This window comes from Scyliorhinus canicula, chromosome 30, assembly GCF_902713615.1.
Source record: "Scyliorhinus canicula chromosome 30, sScyCan1.1, whole genome shotgun sequence".
NCBI classification, from domain to species: Eukaryota; Metazoa; Chordata; class Chondrichthyes; order Carcharhiniformes; family Scyliorhinidae; genus Scyliorhinus; species Scyliorhinus canicula.
This window is the reverse complement of record NC_052175.1, coordinates 10998245-11022109: the sequence shown is the minus strand read 5'-3', so window position 1 is coordinate 11022109 and position 23865 is coordinate 10998245. Positions and strand designations below refer to the sequence as shown.

General features: G+C 55.5%; 1 protein-coding gene across 1 annotated transcript in view; it reads left to right on the top strand.

The window, feature by feature from the left end:
• The first annotated feature begins 799 nt into the window (after positions 1 to 799).
• LOC119958719 overlaps positions 800 to 23865 on the top strand; it is a 60406-nt gene continuing 37340 nt past the window's right edge. Inside the window, exons 1-3 of the mRNA XM_038787296.1 lie at positions 800 to 875; positions 20239 to 20418; positions 21742 to 21831. Coding sequence (XP_038643224.1) covers positions 20306 to 20418; positions 21742 to 21831 — 203 coding nt within the window. The 5' untranslated portion in view covers positions 800 to 875; positions 20239 to 20305. The remainder of the gene's footprint in view (positions 876 to 20238; positions 20419 to 21741; positions 21832 to 23865) is intronic.

Below are 23865 nucleotides of genomic sequence, written 5' to 3'. Positions count from 1 at the left end.
GTGGCCTCACTAACACCTTATACAATTGCAGCATAACCTCCCTAGTCTTAAACTCCATCCCTCTAGCAATGAAGGAGAAAATTCCATTTCCAGGCGCCGGTGCAGACTCGATGGGCTGAATGGCCTCCTCCTGCACTGTACATTCTATGGAAGGGGTACCATCTCGTCACGTTTCCCCCTTTGTTCGTGTCCGCTGCTGTCGCGTCAATGGACGCAAAGCAAGATTCCTGCGGCCGGAACGAGCAGACGGACTCCACACAGGGTCCCGAGCAGGGGGCCGGGGCTAGGGAGGGGGGGGGAAGGGGGGGGAAGGGGGGGGGGGTGTCTCCAAATATGCCCGCTCCTGGGCGAACATGCGCCCAGTGCGCGCGTCCCTCCTCAGGTTCCGGGAACGTCAGGGCTGGTAACTGCGTCGGAAGGTTCGACACTGGGCCCCCAATCCTCTCTCTCCCCTCTGTCTCTCTCTCTGTCTCTCTCTCTCTCTCTCTCTGTCTCTCTCGCTCTCTCTGTCTCTCTCACTCTCTCTCTGTCTCTCTCTCTCCCCCCACCCCCCCGAACCCCCCTCCTCCGGATTCTGGTTTTATTGCTTTTTTTTTAACAAACTAAAAGCGAAGTTTCCATGACATCAGCGCGCCGGGTGGCCGGGGGCCCTGCTGAGCGTCTGCGGTCAGCAGCCACTTCCTGCAATCAAACTGCTCCCGAGAGAGAGAGGGAGCGAGAGAGAGAGACAGAGCGAGAGAGAGAGAGAGGGTGAATGCACAGGGCAGGGGCGGAGGGCTGCGCTGGCCGGCCGCACATTCCGCCCCCCCCCCCCGCCGCCACTCCCGGGATCAGCAGGAGGAAGCGACGGGAATTTCGAAAGGCAGCGTGATGCGGTGAGGACAGTACGTGGCGACCCAGCAGGGGGCAGGGGGGGGGGGGGGGGGCGGGAGGGGAGGGGGTGGGCGGTGGGCGAGGGGAATGAGGAGGGGGGGGGAGAGACTGGAGAGCTCCCGGAGGGGATTCCGCAGTGCTGGAAACAGCCAAACCGGAGAGCTGAGCTCGGGAGGAGAAGACTCCCACGGTCGCACAGTGGTTAGCACTGTGGCTTCACAGCGCCGGGGACCCGGGTTCGATTCCCGGCTTGGGTCGGTGCGGAGTCTGCACGTCCTCCCCGTGTCTGCGTGGGTTTCCTCCGGGTGCTCCGGTTTCCTCCCACAGTCCAAAGATGTGCGGGTTGGGTGGATTGGCCGTGCTAAAGTGTCCCTGAGTGTCCAAAAGTTTTGGGTTACGGGGATAGGGTGGAGATGTGGGCTTGTGTAGGCTTCTTTTTCCAAGGGCCATTGCAGACTCGATGGGCCGAATGGCCTCCTTCTGAACTGTAAATTCTATAATTCTGTGCTCCATGATTCAATGAATAATAACCTTTATTAGTGTCACATTCACACTGACAGTAACACTGTTGTGAAAAGCCCCTAGTCGCCACACTCCGGCGCCTGTTCGGGTACACAGAGGGAGAATTCAGAATGTCCAATTCACCCGACAGCGCGTCTTTCAGGACTTGTGGGAGGAAACCGGAGCACCCGGAGGAAACCCACGCAGACACGGGGAGAACGTGCAGACTCCGCACATCTCTTGCAAGGGATGGCCCATCGTCGCAATACTCGGCCCACTGGCGTGTAGGCGCGTGATGAATTCCGTGACCCACTCCCTTGGGGTCTGCCTGCCCATGTTGAACCGGGTCGTCCCTGGGGGGGTCAAGCGAGGGTTTCCCCTTTGACCCCTGCTTCAATTCCTGATACTGCCGATTCCTGAACACCCAACGAAGTGAGACCAATTATGTCAGGTGGATTGGCCGTGCTAAATTGTCCCTTAGTGTCCAAAGATGTGCAGGTTAGGTGGATTGGCCGTGCTAAATTGTCCCTTAGTGTCCAAAGATGTACAGGTTAGGTGGATTGGCCGTGCTAAATTGTCCCTTAGTGACCCGAGATGTACAGGTTAGGTGGATTGGCCGTGCTAAATTGTCCCTTAGTGACCCGAGATGTGCAGGGTAGGTGGATTGGCCGTGCTAAATTGTCCCTTAGTGACCCGAGATGTGCAGGTTAGGTGGATTGGCCGTGCTAAATTGTCCCTTAGTGACCCGAGATGTACAGGTTAGGTGGATTGGCCGTGCTAAATTGTCCCTTAGTGTCCAAAGATGGACAGGTTAGCTGGATTGGCCGTGCTAAATTGTCCCTTAGTGTCCAAAAATGGGCAGGTTAGGTGGATTGGCCATGCTAAATTGTCCCTTAGTGTCCAAAGATGGGCAGGTTAGGTGGATTGTCCGTGCTAAATTGTCCCTTAGTGTCCAAAGATGTGTAGGTTAGGTGGATTAGGCGAATTAGATGGGGTTATTGGGTTATGGGGATAGGGTGGAAGTGAGGGCTTAAGTGGGTCGGTGCAGACTCGATGGGCCGAATGGCCTCCTTCTGAGCCGTATGTTCTAACTTGTACTTCATTCGTCCTTGGGATGCGTCTAGGCCAGAATTCATTCCCCATCGCTAATTGCCCCTTGAGGTGGTGGTGGGTGAGCCGCCATCTTGAACCCGCTGCAGTCCCGTGTGGTGTAGGCGCACCCACCGTGCTGTTAGGGAGGGAGTTCCGGGATTCTGACCCCAGCCACAGTGAAGGAACGGCCGATATATTCCCGAGTCGGGGTGGCGAACGGCTCGGAGGGGGAACTTGCAGGTGGGGGGGGTGTTCCCCATGTGTCTGCCGCCCCCCCCCCCCCTCGTCCTTCTAGATGGTAGAGGTGGCGGGTTTGGAAGGTGCTGTCGAAGGCGAGTGGCCGCGGTGCGTCTTGTAGACGGTGCGCACGGCTGCCGCGGTGCGTCGGGGGGGGGGGGGGTGGAGAGGGTGACTAGAACATAGCACAGTACAGCACAGGACAGGCCCTTCGGCCCTCGATGTTGTGCCGACCTTTCTCTGAAGCCAAGATCAAGCTATCCCACTCCCTGTCATTCTGGTGGGCTCCATGTGCCTGTCCAATAACCGCTTGAAAGTTCCTAAAGTGTCCGACTCCCACTATCACAGCAGGCAGTCCATTCCACACCCTAACCACTCTCTGAGTAAAGAACCTACCTCGGACATCCCTCCTATATCTCCCACCCCGAACCTCATAGTTATGCCCCCTTGTAACAGCTACATCCACCCGAGGAAATAGTCTCTGAATATCCGCTCTATCTATCCCCCTCATCATCTTATACACCTCTATTAAGTCGCCTCTCATCCTCCTCCGCTCCAAAGAGAAAAGCCCTAGCTCCCTCAACCTTTCCTCATAAGACCTACCCTCCAATCCAGGCAGCATCCTGGTAAATCTCCTTTGCCTCCTTTCCAAAGCTTCCACATCCTTCCTATAATGAGGTGACCAGAACTGCACACAATACTCCAAATGTGGTCTCACCAGGGTCCTGTACAGTTGCAGCATAACCCCGCAACTCTTAAACTCAAGCCCCCTGTTAATAAACGCTAACACACTATAGGCCTTCTTCACAGCTCTATCCACTTGGGTGGCAACCTTCAGAGATCGGTGGACATGAACCCCAAGATCTCTCTGTTACTCCACATCCCTCAGAACCCTGCTGTTGACGGGGCAGCACGGTAGCATGGTGGTTAGCATAAATGCTTCACAGCTCCAGGGTCCCAGGTTCGATTCCCGGCTGGGTCACTGTCTGTGCGGAGTCTGCACGTCCTCCCCTTGTCTGCGTGGGTTTCCTCCGGGTGCTCCGGTTTCCTCCCACAGTCCAAAGGTGTGCGGGTTAGGTGGATTGGCCGTGATAAATTGCCCTTTGTGTTGGGTGGGGTTATGGGGATAGGGTGGAGGTGTTGACCTTGGGTGGGGTGCTCTTTCCAAGAGCCGGTGCAGACTCGATGGGCCGAATGGCCTCCTTCTGCACTGTAAATTCTATCTATGACCCTGTAATCCTACCAAAGTGAATCACCTCGCACTTATCAGGGTTAAACTCCATCTGCCACTTCTCGGCCCAGCTCTGCATCCTATCAATGTCTCTTTGCAGCCTACAACAGCCCTCCTCACTATCCACTACTCCACCAATCTTGGTGTCATCAGCTGGTTAGAATGTTGGTGGTTAGCGTGTGGATCGAGCGGGGCTGCTTTGTCCTGGATGGTGTCAAACTTCTTTGTTTTCAATGTCTTTTATTGGGTTTTCCTCAAGTTATCAATACACCTCGCAAAGCAAAGCAGATAGGATCGAGGAAATATACCCGGACGCGATGGGCCTTTCCTCCCCTCTCTTCTATTCTCTCCCCTTTAGAGATTATCTAACTCGGTGGTGAAGAGTTTGACATTCTCTTGCGCAATTGCCTCGGCAGTCGGCCATTCCTCGTTTCCCCCTTCCCGCTGTTCTTTGCGCCTTCTCGCCGTGCTGTGGTGTTCTCTTTCCCTGTGCTCTCTCTCCCCTCCGTTTCTGTTCTATCTCTTCCCCCCTTCCGGCTCCCCATTTTTGTTCTCCCACTTTCCCTCCCTTCCCCTTGCCCCCTTCTTCTCCGCTCACCCCCCCCCCCCCCCCCATAGAACATAGAACACTACAGCGCAGTACGGGCCCTTCGGCCCTCGATGTTGCGCCGACCTGTGAAACCATCTGAAGCCTATCTGACCTACACTATTCCATTTTCATCCATACGTCTATCCAGTGACCACTTAAATGCCCCTAAAGTTGGCGAGTCTACTACTATTGCAGGCAGGGCGTTCCATACCCCTACTACTCTCTGAGTAAAGAAACTGCCTCTGACATCTGTCCTATATCTCTCACCCCTTAATTTAAAGCTATGTCCCCTCGTGTTGGTCATCACCATCCGAGGAAAGAGACTCTCACTGTCCACCCTATCTAACCCTCTGACTATCTTATATGTCTCTATTAAGTCACCTCTCAGCCTTCTCCTCTCTAACGGAAACAACCTCAAGTCCCTGAGCCTTTCCTCGTAAGACCTTCCCTCCATACCAGGCAACATCCTAGTAAATCTCCTCTGAACCCTTTCCAAAGCTTCCTCACCGAGTCCTCCCTCGCTTTCCTCGTTCTGTCTCGCCTGGCTATTTCCCCCCGAGAGGTCGGGCAGCCAGTCTGCAGCTCTGGGCGGTGCTGCTGACCGCCAGCCGAACAGGATTCTACGGCGGGCGATCAGGGAGGCAAAGGCAAGGGCGTCCGCCCTCCTCCCCAGGAATATATCTGGCTGGTCTGAAACCCCGAAGACCGCCACTTTCGGGCATGGCTCCACCCTGTTTTTAAAAACTCACCATTATTCTTAGAATTCCCCCTATACCAAAAAGGGTCGATATTCTAAATGGTGAACAGGGATTCTCACTCCCTGACTCCGATGCAGGCTTCAGTGGGTGCTATTCAGGTCAAACTATATTTTCAAGTTATCCCCCGGTGTAACCCATACCTTCACCGAAGATTTTATTTATTTACAGATAGATATAGATAGATTGGAGAGTTGGGCAGAGAAATGGCAGATGGAGTTCAATCCAGGCAAATGTGAGGTGATGCATTTTGAAAGATCAAATTCAAGATATATGGTCAATGGAAGGGTCCTGGGGAAAATTGATGTACAGGGAGATCTGGGAGTTCAGGTCCATTGTACCCTGAAGGTGGCAACGCAGGTCGATAGAGTGGTCAAGAAGGCATACAGCATGCTTGCCTTCATCGGACGGGGTATTGAGTACAAGAGTCGGCAGGTCATGTTACAGTTGTATAGGACTTTGGTTAGGCCACATTTGGAATACTGCGTGCAGTTCTGGTCGCCACATTACCAGAAGGATGTGGATGCCTTGGAGAGGGTGCAGAGGAGGTTCACCAGGATGTTGCCTGGTATGGAGGGTGCTAGCTATGAAGAAAGGTTGAGTAGATTGGGATTGTTTTCGTTGGAAAGACGGAGGTTGAGGGGGGGACCTGATTGAGGTCTACAAAATTATGAGAGGTATGGACAGGGTGGATAGCAACAAGCGTTTTCCCAAGAGTGGGGGTGTCAGTTACAAGGGGTCACGATTTCAAGGTGAGAGGGGGAAAGTTCAAGGGAGATGTGCGTGGAAAGTTTTTTACGCAGAGGGTGGTGGGTGCCTGGAACGTTTTACCAGCGGAGGTGGTAGAGGTGGGCACGATAGCATCATTTAAGAGGCATCTAGACGGGTATATGAATGGGCGGGGAGCAGAGGGAAGCAGACCTTGGAAAATAGGAGACAGGTTTAGATAAAGGATCTGGATCGGCGCAGGCTGGGAGGGCCGAAGGGCCTGTTCCTGTGCTGTAATTTTCTTTGTTACCACTTAGTAGCATCGATCCTGGGTCCCGCATTGCTAAGTAGACTTAGGAAAAAAACACTTTTTCAGGTTAAGTAAGTTATTTTATTATTATATTTTTTCTTTTAAAAGCTGCAAACACTTTCTTTACAGAAAGGTAAAAGGATCTTGCTTCTGGATCCTGCTGGTTGGTTGAAGGGACCTTCAGGCCCACCTTGACAATCGGTCTTCTTTAAAGTCTGGTCTTCTTGGGATGTATTCGCTGGTGAATTCGGTTGCTGTGTTTTGTCGATCCCATGTACCGAGCTGTGAGAGCCGGCTCTGCTGGCTGTCTCTAAGCTGACTCTGACTCCTGTTTAAATTCTAGTCTTCCTTAGATGTATAGCTGTTTAAACTCGGCTGCTTGTCTTGTCTTTCCCATGTCCGAGCTGTATGTGCTTCTCTCCTCTCTCTCTGAGTTCTCCTCCCCTCCTGTTGCTAGTCTGCTTCTGCTCCCTGGGTTTATATTCTCTTTCTACCAGTTATTAAGTTTTTAGAGCCTTATTGTAAATTAACTTATTTCACTTTGATTTTTAAAAAGTATCTTTGATCTAAACATTCTAACACAACGAATTATTCATTTTGGGCATGGCCTGACCTCTCAGATCAGGGGCGAAATTCTCCGGCAGGGTCGGAGAATCGCCCGGGGCCGCCGGATATCCCGCCCCCGCCGTGGCAGAGATTCTCCGCCACCCGGGGATTGGCGGGGGCGGGAATCTCGCCACTCCGATCGGCGAGGCCCCCCCGCGGCGGTTCTCCGGCCCGGGATGGGCCGAAGTCCCGCCGCTGGGAGGCCTTTCCCACCGGGATCGGCGCCACGACCGGGCCCCCGGGTTCCTGGGGGGGCGCGGGGCGATCGGACCCCGGGGGGGGGGGGGGGGGGGGGGGTGCCTCCACGGTGGCCAGGCCCACGATCGGGGCCCCCCCCGCTCAGACTCCGGGCCGGTACCCTGGGGGCACTCTTTCTCCTCCGCCGCCCCCACGGCCTCCGCCAGGGCGGAAGCGGAAGAGAACCCCGCATCGCGCATGCGCCGGTAAATGTTACTTTTAATTTCTCTCATTTCAAATCGTTTAATTTTCCAATTGTCCCCAGCTCATAACTGTGCCTCTGATTTTGACTTTAAATTATGTTTCTTGTAGACAGGTTGTCTCCAATTTTCTTTTAATTGACTTGCCGTTAGGGGCCTCACGGTAGCATGGTGGTTAGCATCAATGCTTCACAGCTCCAGGGTCCCAGGTTCGATTCCCGGCTGGGTCACTGTCTGTGCGGAGTCTGCACGTCCTCCCTGTGTGTGCGTGGGTTTCCTCCGGGTGCTCCGGTTTCCTCCCACAGTCCAAAGATGTGCGGGTTAGGTGGATTGGCCGTGCTAAATTGCCCGTAGTGTAAGGTTAACGGGGGGATTGTTGGGTTACGGGTATACGGGTTACGTGGGTTTAAAGTAGGGTGATCATTGTTCGGCACAACATCGAGGGCCGAAGGGCCTGTTCTGTGCTGTACTGTTCTATGTTCTATGTTCTATGTTAGTAGAATTTCACACTTAGAATTGACACCAAATTCGACTGAGCATCATCCTTTCCTTTCTCGCTGTTTGCTAAGAGAGTTCATTTCAATGAAGGTGTGGAACCTTTGCTTTTAGCTGAATGCTAACATTTCACTTGGTTGTGACTTGAAAGACCTGCCTGTTTTAAACATTCGTCACTTAATTCAATTGAAACTCTCATCCATGCTTTTCCAGATGCTTCCTGAGATAGTTACATTCCATGAAGGTGTGAGCCATTGTTTTAGCTTAATACATGGATCCTGTGTGTTTGCTAAGCCTGCTTGGGATAAAGAATCTGCATTTTATCATCCTGCTCTTTGCAGCTGCTGTTGACCTTTTGTGGGATCTTTCCCTGCATCCTCTCAGACCAGATATTGCCAGATGTTTCAAATGGCACATTCTTCTGTATTTTCAAGAACAACCCTCATCCCCACCATTTCGGACATTGCCCCGAAGAAGGCTGTCCAGTACCCAGCAAGCCTGGGGCAAGACCAGAACATGTGGGCGTGGATGGCCGGGCCTTCTTGGCACCGTTTACATCTTTGGGCAGCAGGGTAGCATGGTGGTTAGCATAAATGCTTCACAGCTCCAGGGTCCCAGGTTCGATTCCCGGCTGGGTCACTGTCTGTGCGGAGTCTGCACGTCCTCCCCGTGTGTGCGTGGGTTTCCTCCGGGTGCTCTGGTTTCCTCCCACAGTCCAAAGATGTGCGGGTTAGGTGGATTGGCCGTGATAAATTGCCCGTAGTGTCCTAAAAAGTAAGGTTAAGGGGGGGTTGTTGGGTTACGGGAATAGGGTGGATTCGTGGGTTTGAGTAGGGTGATCATGGCTCGGCACAACATCGAGGGCCGAAGGGCCTGTTCTGTGCTGTACTGTTCTATGTTCTATCTATCTATCCTCCACCTCTGGGAAGAACCTGCTCATTCGGATTCTGGTGAAGTGGGCTCTGTGAACCATTTTTAGCTGTGTCAGGTTCAGCCTCGTGCATGTGGAGGGAGAGTTGACCCCATGCAGTGCTTCGCTGCAGAATCCCCACCCTACTTCAATCCCCAGGTCGTCCTCCCATTTCGTCCTCAACATATCCAGTTTGGTGTCGGCCCTCTCTAGCAGTCGTTCATACATCACTACAGTTCCCTCTGCTTAGAATGTTTGCGTCCAGTAGCTCTTTTAATCGTGTCTGTTGTGGTGGTCGCTGGATGTCTTTGTCTCCTTCCGGAGGAAGATTTTAAGCTGCAGGGATCTGAGTTTATTCCCTTAGCCAGGTGGAATCTCTCCAATGTTGTGACCCTACCATCGGTGTGTAGGTCCCTGACTGTCAGTGTTCCCCCGTCCTGCCTCCACCTTTTGAAGGTGGGGTCAGTCAGTGCTGGCGTGAACCTGGGGTTGTTGCAGATGGGAGTTTTATTGGACATTTCGTTCAGTCCGAATTGTTGCCGTAGCTGGTTCCGGGTCTGGAGAGTGGCTTGGTGGGGATGGGAGTGCTGCCGTGGCGAGGGCCCGGAGGGAGGTCCCCATGCAGGAGGCCTCCTCCGCACGCACCCACTCGGCTTCTGACTCCTTTCTCCATCGCTGCCCATGTGGTAACCCCCAGGATGTGGGGGATTCAGCGATGGTGACGCCATTGAATGGTCAAGGGGGCGATGGTTAGATCATCTCTTGTAGGGAGATGGTCATTGCCTGGCACGTGTGTGGGGTGAATATAACTTGCCCCTTGCCAGCCCCGAGCCTGGATATTGTCCAGGTCTTGCTGCATTTGAACAGGGACTGCTTCAGTATCTGAGGAGTCGCGAATGGTGTTGAACATTGTGCAGTCATAGAACAAAGAACAATCCAGCCCAGGAACAGGCCCTTCGGCCCTCCCAGCCTGTACCGGCCATGATACCACCCTTGGCTCAAACCCTCAGCCCTTTGGTTAGGCCACATTTGGAATACTGCGTGCAGTTCTGGTCGCCACATTACCAGAAGGATGTGGATGCTTTGGAGAGGGTGCAGAGGAGGTTCACCAGGATGTTGCCTGGTATGGAGGGTGCTAGCTATGAAGAAAGGTTGAGTAGATTAGGATTGTTTTCATTGGAAAGACGGAGGTTGAGGGGGGACCTGATTGAGGTCTACAAAATTATGAGAGGTATGGACAGGGTGGATAGCAACAAGCTTTTCCCAAGAGTGGGGGTGTCAGTTACAAGGGGTCACGATTTCAAGGTGAGAGGGGGAAAGTTCAAGGGAGATGTGCGTGGAAAGTTTTTTACGCAGAGGGTGGTGGGTGCCTGGAACGCTTTACCAGCGGAGGTGGTAGAGGCGGGCACGATAGCATCATTTAAGAGGCATCTAGACGGGTATATGAACGGGCGGGAACAGAGGGAAGTAGACCTTGGAAAATAGGCGACAGGTTTAGATAAAGGATCTGGATCGGCGCAGGCTGGGAGGGCCGAAGGGCCTGTTCCTGTGCTGTAATTTTCTTTGTTCTTTGTTCTTTGTTCCTTGTGCCGTATCCCTCTATCCCCGTCCTATCCATGTGTTTGTCAAGATGCCTTTTGAACGCCGTTAATGTATCTGCTTCCACAGCCTCCCCCTGGCAACGCGTTCCAGGCACTCACCACCCTCTGTGTAAAAAACCTGCCTCGCACATCTCCTCTAACCTTTGCCCCACGGACCTTTAACCTATGCCCCCTGGTGACTGACCCCTCCACCCTGGGAAAGAGTGCCTGCCCATCCACTCTATCCATGCCCCTCATAATCTTGTAGCCCTCTATCAGGTCGCCCTCAACCTCCGTCTTTCTAATGAAAACAGTCCGAGTCTATTCAGCCCCTCCGCAGAGCTAACACCCTCCAGACCAGGCAGCATCCTGGGAAACCTCCTCTGCCCCCTCTCCAAAGCCTCCACATCCTTCTGATAGTGTGGCGGCCAGAATTGAACACTATACTCCACGTGCGGCCTAACTAAGGTTCTACACAGCGCAACATGACTTTTCGATACTCAATGCCCCGGCTGATGAAGGCAAGCATGCCTTATGCCTCCTTAATTATTAAAATATTACATTTTATAATTTCAGACCCAAACAAAACAGCTTACAATTACCCCTCAAACGCTTCTACTCAATTTCCCACTCAACCACGAGAAAATAAACTTCCAGCTTTTAATCTATCTTACTGTGGGAGAACAGTCAGGCAGATCAGAATTCAACTCCCCTCTCCAAAACCTTCTCCAACAACTGCGTCTCAAAAGCTTTTCAATATATCTCGCTACCTTCCTTGTCAACACCCCCCTCCCCCCAAAGCTGTAAAACTAATTCTCTCTGCAGGCAGTAAAGTACATGAACTCCCCAGGGACTTCCCCTGTCAAACCACAGTCCATTAGCCCAGACCGAAAAACACATCCCTTTCTCAATTTCACCTTCTGGCTGCTAAAAGCACCCAGGCCCTGCCAAACAGAATTCTTTATTGGCAAAAAAGACAACATGACCGCTGCGGTCGAACACACTCCAATCCCAGGCTATTAACCCTCAAGCTGCCCAACACTTAGAACCCAATATTCCGAAATTTTCCAGTCATCACAATAGTAGGCGGGCCTTGTTCGAGACAAAATGACAATTTGCGATGCAGGGCAAGTTCTTTATATTATTGTTTATGAAGGAAGAGGACAAATCAGCGATAGCGACGGAGGCTGTGGACGTGGCAGGGTGGAAATTGATAGGTCAGGAGGTTCTGGGAAGAGTGGATTGTGCTTTGGGTGGATACTGGTCCGGACGGTTGACATTCCAGGATAATGGCAGTGGGGAGGTTTGAAGACGGGCCTATTCCCGGGAGGTCCCTGGGAGGCCCCCTTTGAGTACCGAGGCCCCACCGGCTGACCGGCCGAGGCGCCAGGCGTCTCACCGTGTGTGCGCGCCCAGAAGCCTTTCTGTGTAGGCCTCGACGTCGGCCTCTTGGCCTGAAACTTCTGCAGCTGAAGGGGGTGGGTGAGGGTGACCTCGCCCTCTGGGGAGCTGCTGCCTCTCTCTCTCTACTCTCCCCCCCCCCCCCCCCCCCCCCCCCGCCACCCCCCCCCCCCCCCCACCCCGGTATCTCGCCCTGCCTCCTGCCAAACCTCGGTACGAGGTACGGGGTCAGCGTCCGTACTGCTATTGGCCGCAATCTCAGCAATGGCCATTCACAAAGGGACAGGCTGGGGCAGGGAGGGGGGGCGGACTGAGGCGCTCCTGTACCCCCCCCCCCCACTCACCACTGACCCCGATGACCCCCTCTGCCGTCTGTTCCCTGCCTGCGCCCCGCCTTGTCCTGTGAAAGAGTTGAGTCATTGCACAGGGATGTGGGCCTCCCAGGCTGCAGGCCCGGGGTTAATCCCCCCCCCCCCCATCCCCCCCAGGTGGGGCCTTTGGGAAAGTGGAGGGGGGGTGGGGGTGTTGAGCAGTGTGTCAGTCTAGTAGAGAGTTCAGGAGGAGGCCATTCAGCCCATTGAACCTATGCCGCCTCTTTGAAGGGATCAATCTCTCCGCCTTCCAGTGTTGCTCGGAATTCCCCCTGTTGGAAGTTCCGATTGAATCCGACGCCCTCCCCCCTCCCCCACTTCAGGCAGCACCTCCCCCGTTCCAGCAGCAACCCGCTGAGTTCAAAATAGATTCAACAGGAACCTTCAGAAGCTATGTATAGTTACGGCTTTCAGTCAGTGGGGCTGTGGGTCCCAGCATGAAAGGGCGACAAAACGCTGGTTCGCTTGTTTTGCAAGAAGGCGTCAGCTGTTAACCATCAGAGGACGAGCGGAACCCAGAGCAGGAAATGGTGGCGTGGGTTCCTCCTGCAAAGAGCAGCGCTCGCCGGGCCTGCCAACGCGGACGCGTGACAGCACAGCCTTGCACTCCCTGCTAGGCCGAAGCCTGACTACAGCCTTGCACTCCCTGCTAGGCCGAAGCCTGACTACAGCCTTGCACTCCCTGCTAGGCCGAAGCCTGACTACAGCCTTGCACTCCCTGCTAGGCTGAAGTCTGACTACAGCCTTGCACTCCCTGCTAGGCCGAAGCCTGACTACAGCCTTGCACTCCCTGCTAGGCCGAAGCCTGACTACAGCCTTGCACTCCCTGCTAGGCCGAAGCCTGACTACAGCCTTGCACTCCCTGCTAGGCCGAAGCCTGACTACAGCCTTGCACTCCCTGCTAGGCCGAAGCCTGACTACAGCCTTGCACTCCCTGCTAGGCCGAAGCCTGACTACAGCCTTGCACTCCCTGCTAGGCCGAAGCCTGACTACAGCCTTGCACTCCCTGCTAGGCCGAAGCCTGACTACAGCCTTGAACTCCCTGCTAGGCTGAAGCCTGACTACAGCCTTGCACTCCCTGCTAGGCTGAAGCCTGACTCGAGGCACTATTGCCCATCGAGCCGCTTTCCCCCCCCCCCCCCGCCACCCCCCATTCTACCTTCACTGTCTCAATCTCTGCACCCGAGATGGGGCCCGGGAGAGGATCAAGTTGGCATCTCTCTGCGCGTGCTCGGCCAGTAGTCAGGTCGTGGCCGGAGGTCTCCGCTGCAGAGGGTCGAGTCCCGTATTCCAGGCCGCCGCTCCCAGAGGGAGCTCCGCACAGTCAGAGGGTCAGTACTGAGTGAGCGCCGCACTGTCAGAGAGTCAGTACTGAGTGAGCGCCGCACTGTCAGAGGGTCAGTACTGAGGGAGTGCTGCACTGTCAGAGGGTCAGTACTGAGTGAGCACCGCACTGTGGGAGGGTCAGTACTGAGGGAGTGCCGCACTGTGGGAGGGTCAGTACTGAGGGAGTGCTGCACTGTCAGAGGGTCAGTACTGAGGGAGTGCTGCACTGTCAGAGGGTCAGTACTGAGGGTGCCGCACTGTGGGAGGGTCAGTACTGAGGGAGCGCCGTACTGTGGGAGGGTCAGTACTGAGGGAGTGCTGCATTGTGGGTCAGTACTGAGGGAGTGCTGCATTGTGGGTCAGTACTGAGGGAGCGCCGCACTGTCAGAGGGTCAGTACTGAGGGAGTGCCGCACTGTCAGAGGGTCAGTACTGAGGGATTGCCGCACTGTCAGAGGGTCAGTACTGAGGGAGTGCTGCACTGTGGGAGGGTCAGTACTGAGGGAGTGCCGCACTGTCAGAGGGTTAGTACTGAGGGAGCGCCGCACTGTCAGAGGGTCAGTACTGAGGGAGTGCTGCACTGTGGGAGGGTCAGTACTGAGGGAGCGCCGCACTGTCAGAGGGTCAGTACTGAGGGAGTCCCGCACTGTCAGAGGGTCAGTACTGAGGGAGTGCTGCACTGTGGGAGGGTCAGTACTGAGGGAGCGCCGCACTGTCAGAGGGTCAGTACTGAGGGAGTGCTGCTCTGTCAGGGGGTCAGTACTGAGGGAGTGCCGCACTGTCAGAGGGTCAGTACTGAGGGAGCGCCGCACTGTCAGAGGGTCAGTACTGAGGGAGCTCCGCACTGTCAGAGGGTCAGTACTGAGGGAGTGCCGCACTGTCCGAGGGTCAGTACTGAGGGAGTGCGGCACTGTCAGAGGGTCAGTGCTGAGGGAGCGCTGCACTGTAAGAGGGTCAGGACTGAGGGAGTGCTGCACTGTCAGAGGGTCAGTACTGAGGGAGTGCTGCACTGTCAGACGGTCAGTACTGAGGGAGCGCCGCACTCTCAGAGGGTCAGTACTGAGGGAGCGCCGCACTGTCAGAGGGTCAGTGCTGAGGGAGCGCCGCACTGTGGGAGGGTCAGTACTGAGGGAGCGCCGCACTGTCAGAGGGTCAGTACTGAGGGAGTGCCGCACTGTCAGAGGGTCAGTACTGAGGGAGTGCCGCACTGTCAGAGGGTCAGTACTGAGGGAGTGCGGCACTGTGAGAGGGTCAGTAAAGAGGGAGTGCGGCACTGTCAGAGGGTCAGTACTGAGGGAGTGCCGCACTGTCTGAGGGTCAGTAATGAGGGAGTGCGGCACTGTGGGAGGGTCAGTACTGAGGGAGTGCCGCACTGTCAGAGGGTCAGTACTGAGGGAGTGCCGCACTGTCAGAGGGTCAGTACTGAGGGAGTGCCACACTGTCTGAGGGTCAGTAATGAGGGAGTGCGGCACTGTCAGAGGGTCAGTACTGAGGGAGTGCCGCACTGTCAGAGGGTCAGTAATGAGGGAGTGCGGCACTGTCAGAGGGTCAGTACTGAGGGAGTGCCGCACTGTCAGAGGGTCAGTACTGAGGGAGTGCCGCACTGTCAGAGGGTCAGTACTGAGGGAGTGCGGCACTGTGGGAGGGTCAGTAATGAGGGAGTGCGGCACTGTCAGAGGGTCAGTACTGAGGGAGTGCCGCACTGTCAGAGGGTCAGTACTGAGGGAGCGCCGCACTGTCTGAGGGTCAGTACTGAGGGAGCACTGCACTGTCTGAAGGGTCAGTAATGAGGGAGTGCTGCACTGTGGGAGGGTCAGTACTGAGGGAGTGCCGCACTGTCAGAGGGTCAGCACTGAGGGAGTGCCGCACTGTCAGAGGGTCCGTACTGAGGGAGTGCCGCACTGTCAGAGGGTCAGTACTGAGGGGGCGACGCACAGTCAGAGGGTCAGTACTGAGGGAGCGCTGCATTATCAGAGGGTCAGTACTGAGGAAGTGCTGCACTGTCAGAGGGTCAGTACTGAGGGAGCGACGCACTGTGGGAGGGTCAGTACTGAGGAAGCGCCGCACTGTCGGAGGGTCAGTACTGAGGGAGAGCCGCACTGTGGGAGGGTCAGTACTGAGGGAGCGCCGCACTGTGGGAGGGTCAGTACTGAGGGAGCGCCGCACTGTGGGAGGGTCAGTACTGAGGGAGTGCCGCACTGTCCGAGGGTCAGTACTGAGGGAGCGCCGCACTGTCAGAGGGTCAGTACTGAGGTAGTGTCGCACTGTGGGAGGGTCAGTACTGAGGGAGTGCCGCACTGTCAGAGGGTCAGTACTGAGGGAGTACGGCACTGTCCGAGGGTCAGTACTGAGGGAGTTCCGCACTGTCAGAGGGTCAGTACTGAGGGAGTGCCGCACTGTCAGAGGGTCAGTACTGAGCGAGCCCCGCACTGTAGGAGGGTCAGTACTGAGGGAGCCCCGCACTGTGGGGGGGTCAGTACTGAGGGAGTGCCGCACTGTCAAAGGGTCAGTACTGAGGGAGTGCCGCACTGTGGGAGGGTCAGTACTCTGCGAGCACTGCACTGTCAGAGGGTCAGTACTGAGGGAGTGCCGCACTGTCAGAGGATCAGTACTGAGGGAGTGCCGCACTGTTAGAGGGTCAGTACTGAGGGAGCGCCGCACTGTGGGAGGGTCAGTACTGAGGGAATGCCGCACTGTCAGAGGGTCAGTACTGAGGGAGCGCCGCACTGTGGGAGGGTCAGTACTGAGGGAGCGCCGCACTGTGGGAGGGTCAGTACTGAGGGAGCGCCGCACTGTGGGAGGGTCAGTGCTGAGGGAGCGCCGCACTGTCAGAGGGTCAGTACTGAGGGAGCGCCGCACTGTGGGAGGGTCAGTACTGAGGGAGCGCCGCACTGTGGGAGGGTCAGTGCTGAGGGAGCGCCGCACTGTCAGAGGGTCAGTACTGAGGGAGCGCCGCACTGTCAGAGGGTCAGTACTGAGGGAGCGCCGCACTGTGGGAGGGTCAGTACAGAGGGAGTGCCGCACTGTGGGAGGGTCAGTACTGAGGGAGCGCCGCACTGTGGGAGGGTCAGTACTGAGGGAGCGCCGCACTGTGGGAGGGTCAGTGCTGAGGGAGCGCCGCACTGTCAGAGGGTCAGTACTGAGGGAGCGCCGCACTGTGGAGGGTCAGTACTGAGGAAGAGCCGCACTGTCAGAGGGTCAGTACTGAGGGAGCGCCGTACTGTCAGAGGGTCATAGAACATAGAACATAGAACATAGAACGATACAGCGCAGTACAGGCCCTTCGGCCCTCAATGTTGCACCGACATGGAAAAAAAAACTAAAGGCCATCTAACCTACACTATGCCCTTATCATCCATATGCTTATCCAATAAACTTTTAAATGCCCTCAATGTTGGCGAGTTCACTACTGTTGCAGGTAGGGCATTCCACGGCCTCACCACTCTTTGCGTAAAAAACCCACCTCTGACCTCTGTCCTATATCTATTACCCCTCAATTTAAGGCTATGTCCCCTCGTGCTAGCCACCTCCATTCGCGGGAGAAGGCTCTCGCTGTCCACCCTATCTAACCCTCTGATCATTTTGTATGCCTCTATTAAGTCACCTCTTAACCTTCTTCTCTCTAACGAAAACAACCTCAAGTCCATCAGCCTTTCCTCATAAGATTTTCCCTCCATACCAGGCAACATCCTGGTAAATCTCCTCTGCACCCGTTCCAAAGCTTCTACGTCCTTCCTATAATGGGGCGACCAGAACTGTACGCAATACTCCAAATGCGGCCGTACTAGAGTTTTGTACAACTGCAACATGACCTCATGGGTCCGGAACTCAATCCCTCTACCAATAAAGGCCAACACACCATAGGCCTTCTTCACAACCCTATCAACCTGGGTGGCAACTTTCAGGGATCTATGTACATGGACACCGAGATCCCTCTGCTCATCCACACTACCAAGAATTTTACCATTAGCCAAATATTCCGCATTCCTGTTATTCTTTCCAAAGTGAATCACCTCACACTTCTCCACATTAAACTCCATTTGCCACCTCTCAGCCCAGCTCTGCAGCTTATCTATGTCCCTCTGTAACCTGCAACATCCTTCCGCACTGTCTACAACTCCACCGACTTTAGTGTCGTCTGCAAATTTACTCACCCATCCTTCTGCGCCCTCCTCTAGGTCATTTATAAAAATGACAAACAGCAACGGCCCCAGAACAGATCCTTGTGGTACGCCACTCGTAACTGAACTCCATTCTGAACATTTCCCATCAACCACCACTCTCTGTCTTCTTTCAACTAGCCAATTTCTGATCCACATCTCTAAATCACCCTCAATCCCCAGCCTCCGTATTTTCTGCAATAGCCGACCGTGGGGAACCTTATCAAACGCTTTACTGAAATCCATATACACCACATCAACTGCTTTACCCTCGTCCACCTGTTCAGTCACCTTCTCAAAGAACTCGATAAGGTTTGTGAGGCATGGCCTACCCTTCACAAAACCATGCTGACTATCCCTAATCATATTATTCCTATCTAGATGATTATAAATCGTATCTTTTATAATCCTCTCCAAGACTTTACCTACCACAGACGTTAGGCTCACCGGCCTACAGTTACCGGGGTTATCTCTACTCCCCTTTTGAACAAAGGGACCACATTTGCTATCCTCCAGTCCTCTGGCACTATTCCTGTAGCCAATGATGACCTAAAAATCAAAGCCAAAGGCTCAGCAATCTCTTCCCTGGCTTCCCAGAGAATCCTAGGATAAATCCCATCAGGCCCCGGGGACATATCTATTTTCACCTTGTCCAGAATTGCCAACACTTCTTCCCTACTCACCTCAATGCCATCTATTCAAATAGCCTGGGTCTCAGCATTCTCCTCCACAACAATATCTTTTTCCTGAGTGAATACTGACAAAAAGTATTCATTTAGTATCTCGCTTATCTCCTCAGCCTCCACACACAACTTCCCACCACTGTCCTTGACTGGCCCTACTCTTACCCTAGTCATTCTTTTATTCCTGACATACCTATAGAAAGCTTTTGGGTTTTCCTTGATCCTACCTGCCAAAGACTTCTCATGTCCCCTCCTTGCTCGTCTCAGCTCTCTCTTTAGATCCTTCCTCGCTTCCTTGTAACTATCAAGCGCCCCAACTGAAACTTCACGCCTCATCTTCACATAGGCCTCCTTCTTCCTCTTAACAAGAGATTCCACTTCTTTGGTAAACCACGGTTCCCTCGCTCGACCCCTTCCTCCCTGCCTGACTGGTACGTACTTATCAAGAACATGCAATAGCTGTTCCTTGAACAAGCTCCACATATCCAGTGTGCCCAACCCTTGCAGGCTACTTCTCCAACCAACACATCCTAAGTCATGTCTAATGGCATCATAATTGCCCTTCCCCCAGCTATAACTCTTGCCCTGCGGGGTATACTTATCCCTTTCCATCACTAACGTAAAGGTCACCGAATTGTGACTGTATTGTGAATTGTGAATTGTCAGTACTGAGGGAGTGCCGCACTGTCAGAGGGTCAGTACTGAGGGAGTGCCGCACTGTGGGAGGGTCAGTACTGAGGGAGTGCCGCACTGTGGGAGGGTCAGTACTGAGGGAGCGCCGCACTGTCAGAGGGTCAGTACTGAGGGAGTGCCGCACTGTCGGAGGGTCAGTACTGAGGGAGTGCCACACTGTGGGAGGGTCAGTACTGAGGGAGCGCTGCACTGTGGGAGGGTCAGTACTGAGGGAGTGCCACACTGTGGGAGGGTCAGTACTGAGGGAGTGCTGCACTGTCAGAGGGTCAGTACTGAGGGAGAGCCGCACTGTCAGAGGGTCAGTACTGAGGGAGTGCCGCACTGTCGGAGGGTCAGTACTGAGGGAGTGCCGCACTGTGGGAGGGTCAGTACTGAGGGAGCGCTGCACTGTGGGAGGGTCAGTACTGAGGGAGTGCCACACTGTGGGAGGGTCAGTACTGAGGGAGCGCTGCACTGTCAGAGGGTCAGTACTGAGGGAGTGCCGCACTGTGGGAGGGTCAGTACTGAGGGTGCTGCACTGTCAGAGGGTCAGTACTGAGGGACGGCCGCACTGTCAGAGGGTCAGTACTGAGGGAGTGCCGCACTGTGGGAGGGTCAGTACTGAGGGAGCGCTGCACTGTCAGAGGGTCAGTACTGAGGGAGTGCTGCACTGTCAGAGGGTCAGTACTGAGGGAACGCCGCACTGTCGGAGGGTCAGTACTGAGGGAGCGCCGCACTGTCAGAGGGTCAGTACTGAGGGAGTGCCGCACTGTGGGAGGGTCAGTACTGAGGGAGCGCAGCACTGTGGGAGGGTCAGTACTGAGGGAGCGCCGCACTGTCAGAGGGTCAGTACTGAGGGAGTGCTGCACTGTCAGAGGGTCAGTACTGAGGGACGGCCGCACTGTCAGAGGGTCAGTACTGAGGGAGTGCCGCTGAGGGAGGGTCAGTACTGAGGGAGCGCCGCACTGTGGGAGGGTCAGTACTGAGGGAGCGCTGCACTGTCAGAGGACCCTGTTGTCCATCCCTTTGAGGCCTACCGATTGGGCACCCTCAGTACTGACCCCCCGACGATGAGGGTGCGCAGCTGGGACTGGGACTAATCGGACAGTGGCCTCTTTCTGTGCTGTAAGATTCTAGCCATCCGACCTATGAACTCTGAACTCCAGGCGTCACCGCGCTGATCCCTGGGAAACATCGCTCGCCAGAATGCGTGATGTCCAGCCCCGGCCTCCCCCCCACCCGCCTCTCCCTCTCTGCCTCACTGATTTCCTCATGCTGCCTTCTTCTCCGTACCCACTGCAGGGATGAGATGCAGTACCGTGACTGATCGACTGCAGGGGCTGCACCCAGACACGCTGATCCCTTCAGGATGAGCCTGACGGACGATCGGGACGTCCTGCTGGGTCCCGGGGATCCTCCCGATGCCCAGACAGCAGAGGATGGACTTTGCTCACCCTGGTTCCACGGCTTTGCCTCCAGACGGTAAGTGGGGGGAGTCACTGCCATTCAGGGTCACAGGACTCCACCCTCACTGGGTTCAGGGTTCAGGCTCACTGGGGTTCGGGGCTCAGGGTCACTGCCTTTTGGATCACCGGGGTTCAGGGTTCACGGTGTCAGTGGGGGTTCAGGGTTTGCACGGTCGGTTGGGGTTCAGGGTTCATGGTGTCAGTGGGGGTTCAGGGTTCACGGGGTCAGTGGGGGTTCAGGGTTCACATGGTCAGTGGTGGGTCAGGGTTCACAGAGTCAGTGGGGGTTCAAGTTTCACGGGGTCAGTGGGAGTTCAGGGTTCATGGTGTCAGTGGGGGTTCAGGGTTCATGGTGTCAATGGGGGTTCAGGGTTCACATGGTCAGTGGGGGTCAGGGTTCACAGGGTCAGTGGGGGTTCAGGGTTCACGGTGTCAGTGGGGGTTCAGGGTTTGCACGGTCGGTTGGGGTTCAGGGTTCATGGTGTCAGTGGGGGTTCAGGGTTCACGGGGTCAGTGGGGGTTCAGGGTTCACATGGTCAGTGGTGGGTCAGGTTTCACAGAGTCAGTGGGGGTTCAAGTTTCACGGGGTCAGTGGGAGTTCAGGGTTCATGGTGTCAGTGGGGGTTCAGGGTTCATGGTGTCAATGGGGGTTTAGGGTTCACATGGTCAGTGGGGGTCAGGGTTCACAGGGTCAGTGGGGGTTCAGGGTTCATGGTGTCAGTGGGGGTTCAGGGTTCACGGTGTCAGTGGGGGTTCAGGTTTCACGGGGTCAGTGGGAGTTCAGGGTTCATGGTGTCAGTGGGGGTTCAGGGTTCACGGTGTCAGTGGGGTTCAGGGTTCCTGGTGTCAGTGGGGGTTCAGGGTTCACGGTGTCAGTGAGGGTTCAGGGTCCACATGGTCGGTTGGGGTTCAGGGTTCACAGTGTCAGTGGGGGGTTCAGGGTTCGCGGTGTCAGTGGGGTTCAGAGTTCACAGGGTCAATGGGGTTCAGGGTTCACGGTGACTGTGGAGGTTCAGGGTTCACAAGGTCAGTGGGGGTCAGGTTTCACGGTGTCAGTTGGGGTTCAGGTTTCACGGTGTCAGTGGGGGTTCAGGGTTCACTGTGTCTGTGGGGGTTCAGAGTTCACGGTGTCACTGAGAGTTTAGGGTTCACGGTGTCAGTGGGGGTTCAGGGTTCACAGTATCAGTGGTGCGTTCAGGGTTCGCGGTGTCAGTGGGGTTCAGAGTTCACAGGGTCAATGGGGTTCAGGGTTCACGGTGACTGTGGAGGTCCAGGGTTCACACGGTCAGTGAGGATTCAGGGTCTCTATGGGCAGTAAGTTTTGATGTTTCCCCTACAGGGAGGCGGAGAGTCTGCTCCAGGGGCGGCCGCGTGGATCATTCCTGCTTCGTTTGAGTGAAAGTCAGTCGGGAATAGTGCTGTCATACAGGTAAATACCTGACCCTGCAACGCACTCTGACCCTCACTGACCCTGCAACGCACTCTGACCCTTACTGACCCCACAGCACACTCTGACCCTCACTGACCCTGCAACGCACTCTGACCCTTACTGACCCCACAGCACACTCTGACCCTCACTGACCCTGCAACGCACTCTGACCCTTACTGACCCCACAGCACACTCTGACCCTCACTGACCCTGCAACGCACTCTGACCCTTACTGACCCCACAGCACACTCTGACCCTCACTGACCCTGCAACGCACTCTGACCCTTACTGACCCCACAGCACACTCTGACCCTCACTGACCCTGCAATGCACTCTGACCCTTACTGACCCTCAAACACACTCTGACCCTCACTGACCCCACAGCACACTTGACCCTCACTGACCCCACTGCGCACTCTGACCCTCACTGACCCCACTGCGCACTCTGACCCTCACTGACCCCGCAGCACACTCTGACCCTCACTGACCCTGCAATGCACTCTGACCCTCACTGATCCCACAGAGCACTCTGACCCTTACTGACCCCGCAGCACACTCTGACCCTTACTGACCCCGCAGCGCACTCTGACCCTCACTGACCCCGCAGCTCACTCTGACCCTTACTGACCCCATGGCACACTCTGACCCTCACTGACCCCACAGCACACTCTGACCCTCACTGACCCTGCAATGCACTCTGACCCTCACTGACCCCACTGCGCACTCTGACCCTCACTGACCCTGCAATGCACTCTGACCCTTACTGACCCTCAAACACACTCTGACCCTCACTGACCCCACAGCACACTTGACCCTCACTGACCCCACTGCGCACTCTGACCCTCACTGACCCCACTGCGCACTCTGACCCTCACTGACCCCGCAGCACACTCTGACCCTCACTGACCCTGCAATGCACTCTGACCCTCACTGATCCCACAGAGCACTCTGACCCTTACTGACCCCGCAGCACACTCTGACCCTTACTGACCCCGCAGCGCACTCTGACCCTCACTGACCCCGCAGCTCACTCTGACCCTTACTGACCCCATGGCACACTCTGACCCTCACTGACCCCGCAGCTCACTCTGACCCTTACTGACCCCACAGCTCATTCTGACCCTCACTGACCCTCAAACACACTCTGACCCTCACTGACCCCACAGCGCACTCTGACCCTTACTGACCCCATGGCACACTCTGACCCTCACTGACCCCGCAGCACACTCTGACCCTCACTGACCCTGCAGCGCACTCTGACCCTTACTGACCCCATGGCACACTCTGACCCTCACTGACCCCGCAGCACACTCTGACCCTTACTGACCCCATGGCACACTCTGACCCTCACTGACCCTCAAACACACTCTGACCCTCACTGACCCTCAAACACACTGACCCTCACTGACCCCGCAGCTCACTCTGACCCTCACTGACCCCACAGCTCACTCTGACCCTCACTGACCCCACAGCGCACTCTGACCCTCACTGACCCTCAAACACACTGACCCTCACTGACCCCGCAGCACACTCTGACCCTCACTGACCCTGCAACGCACTCTGACCCTCACTGACCCCGCAGCTCACTCTGACCCTCACTGACCCTCAAACACTCTGACCCTCACTGACCCTCAAACACACTGACCCTCACTGACCCCGCAGCACACTGTGACCCTCACTGACCCCGCAGCGCACTCTGACCCTCACTGACCCTCAAACACACTGACCCTCACTGACCCCGCAGCGCATTCTGACCCTCACTGACCCTCAAACACACTGACCCTCACTGACCCCACAGCACACTCTGACCCTCACTGACCCTCAAACACACTGACCCTCACTGACCCCACAGCACACTCTGACCCTCACTGACCCCGCAATGCACTCTGACCCTCACTGACCCCGCAGCTCACTCTGACCCTCACTGACCCTCAAACACACTGACCCTCACTGACCCCACAGCACACTCTGACCCTCACTGACCCCGCAATGCACTCTGACCCTCACTGACCCCACAGCACACTCTGACCCTCA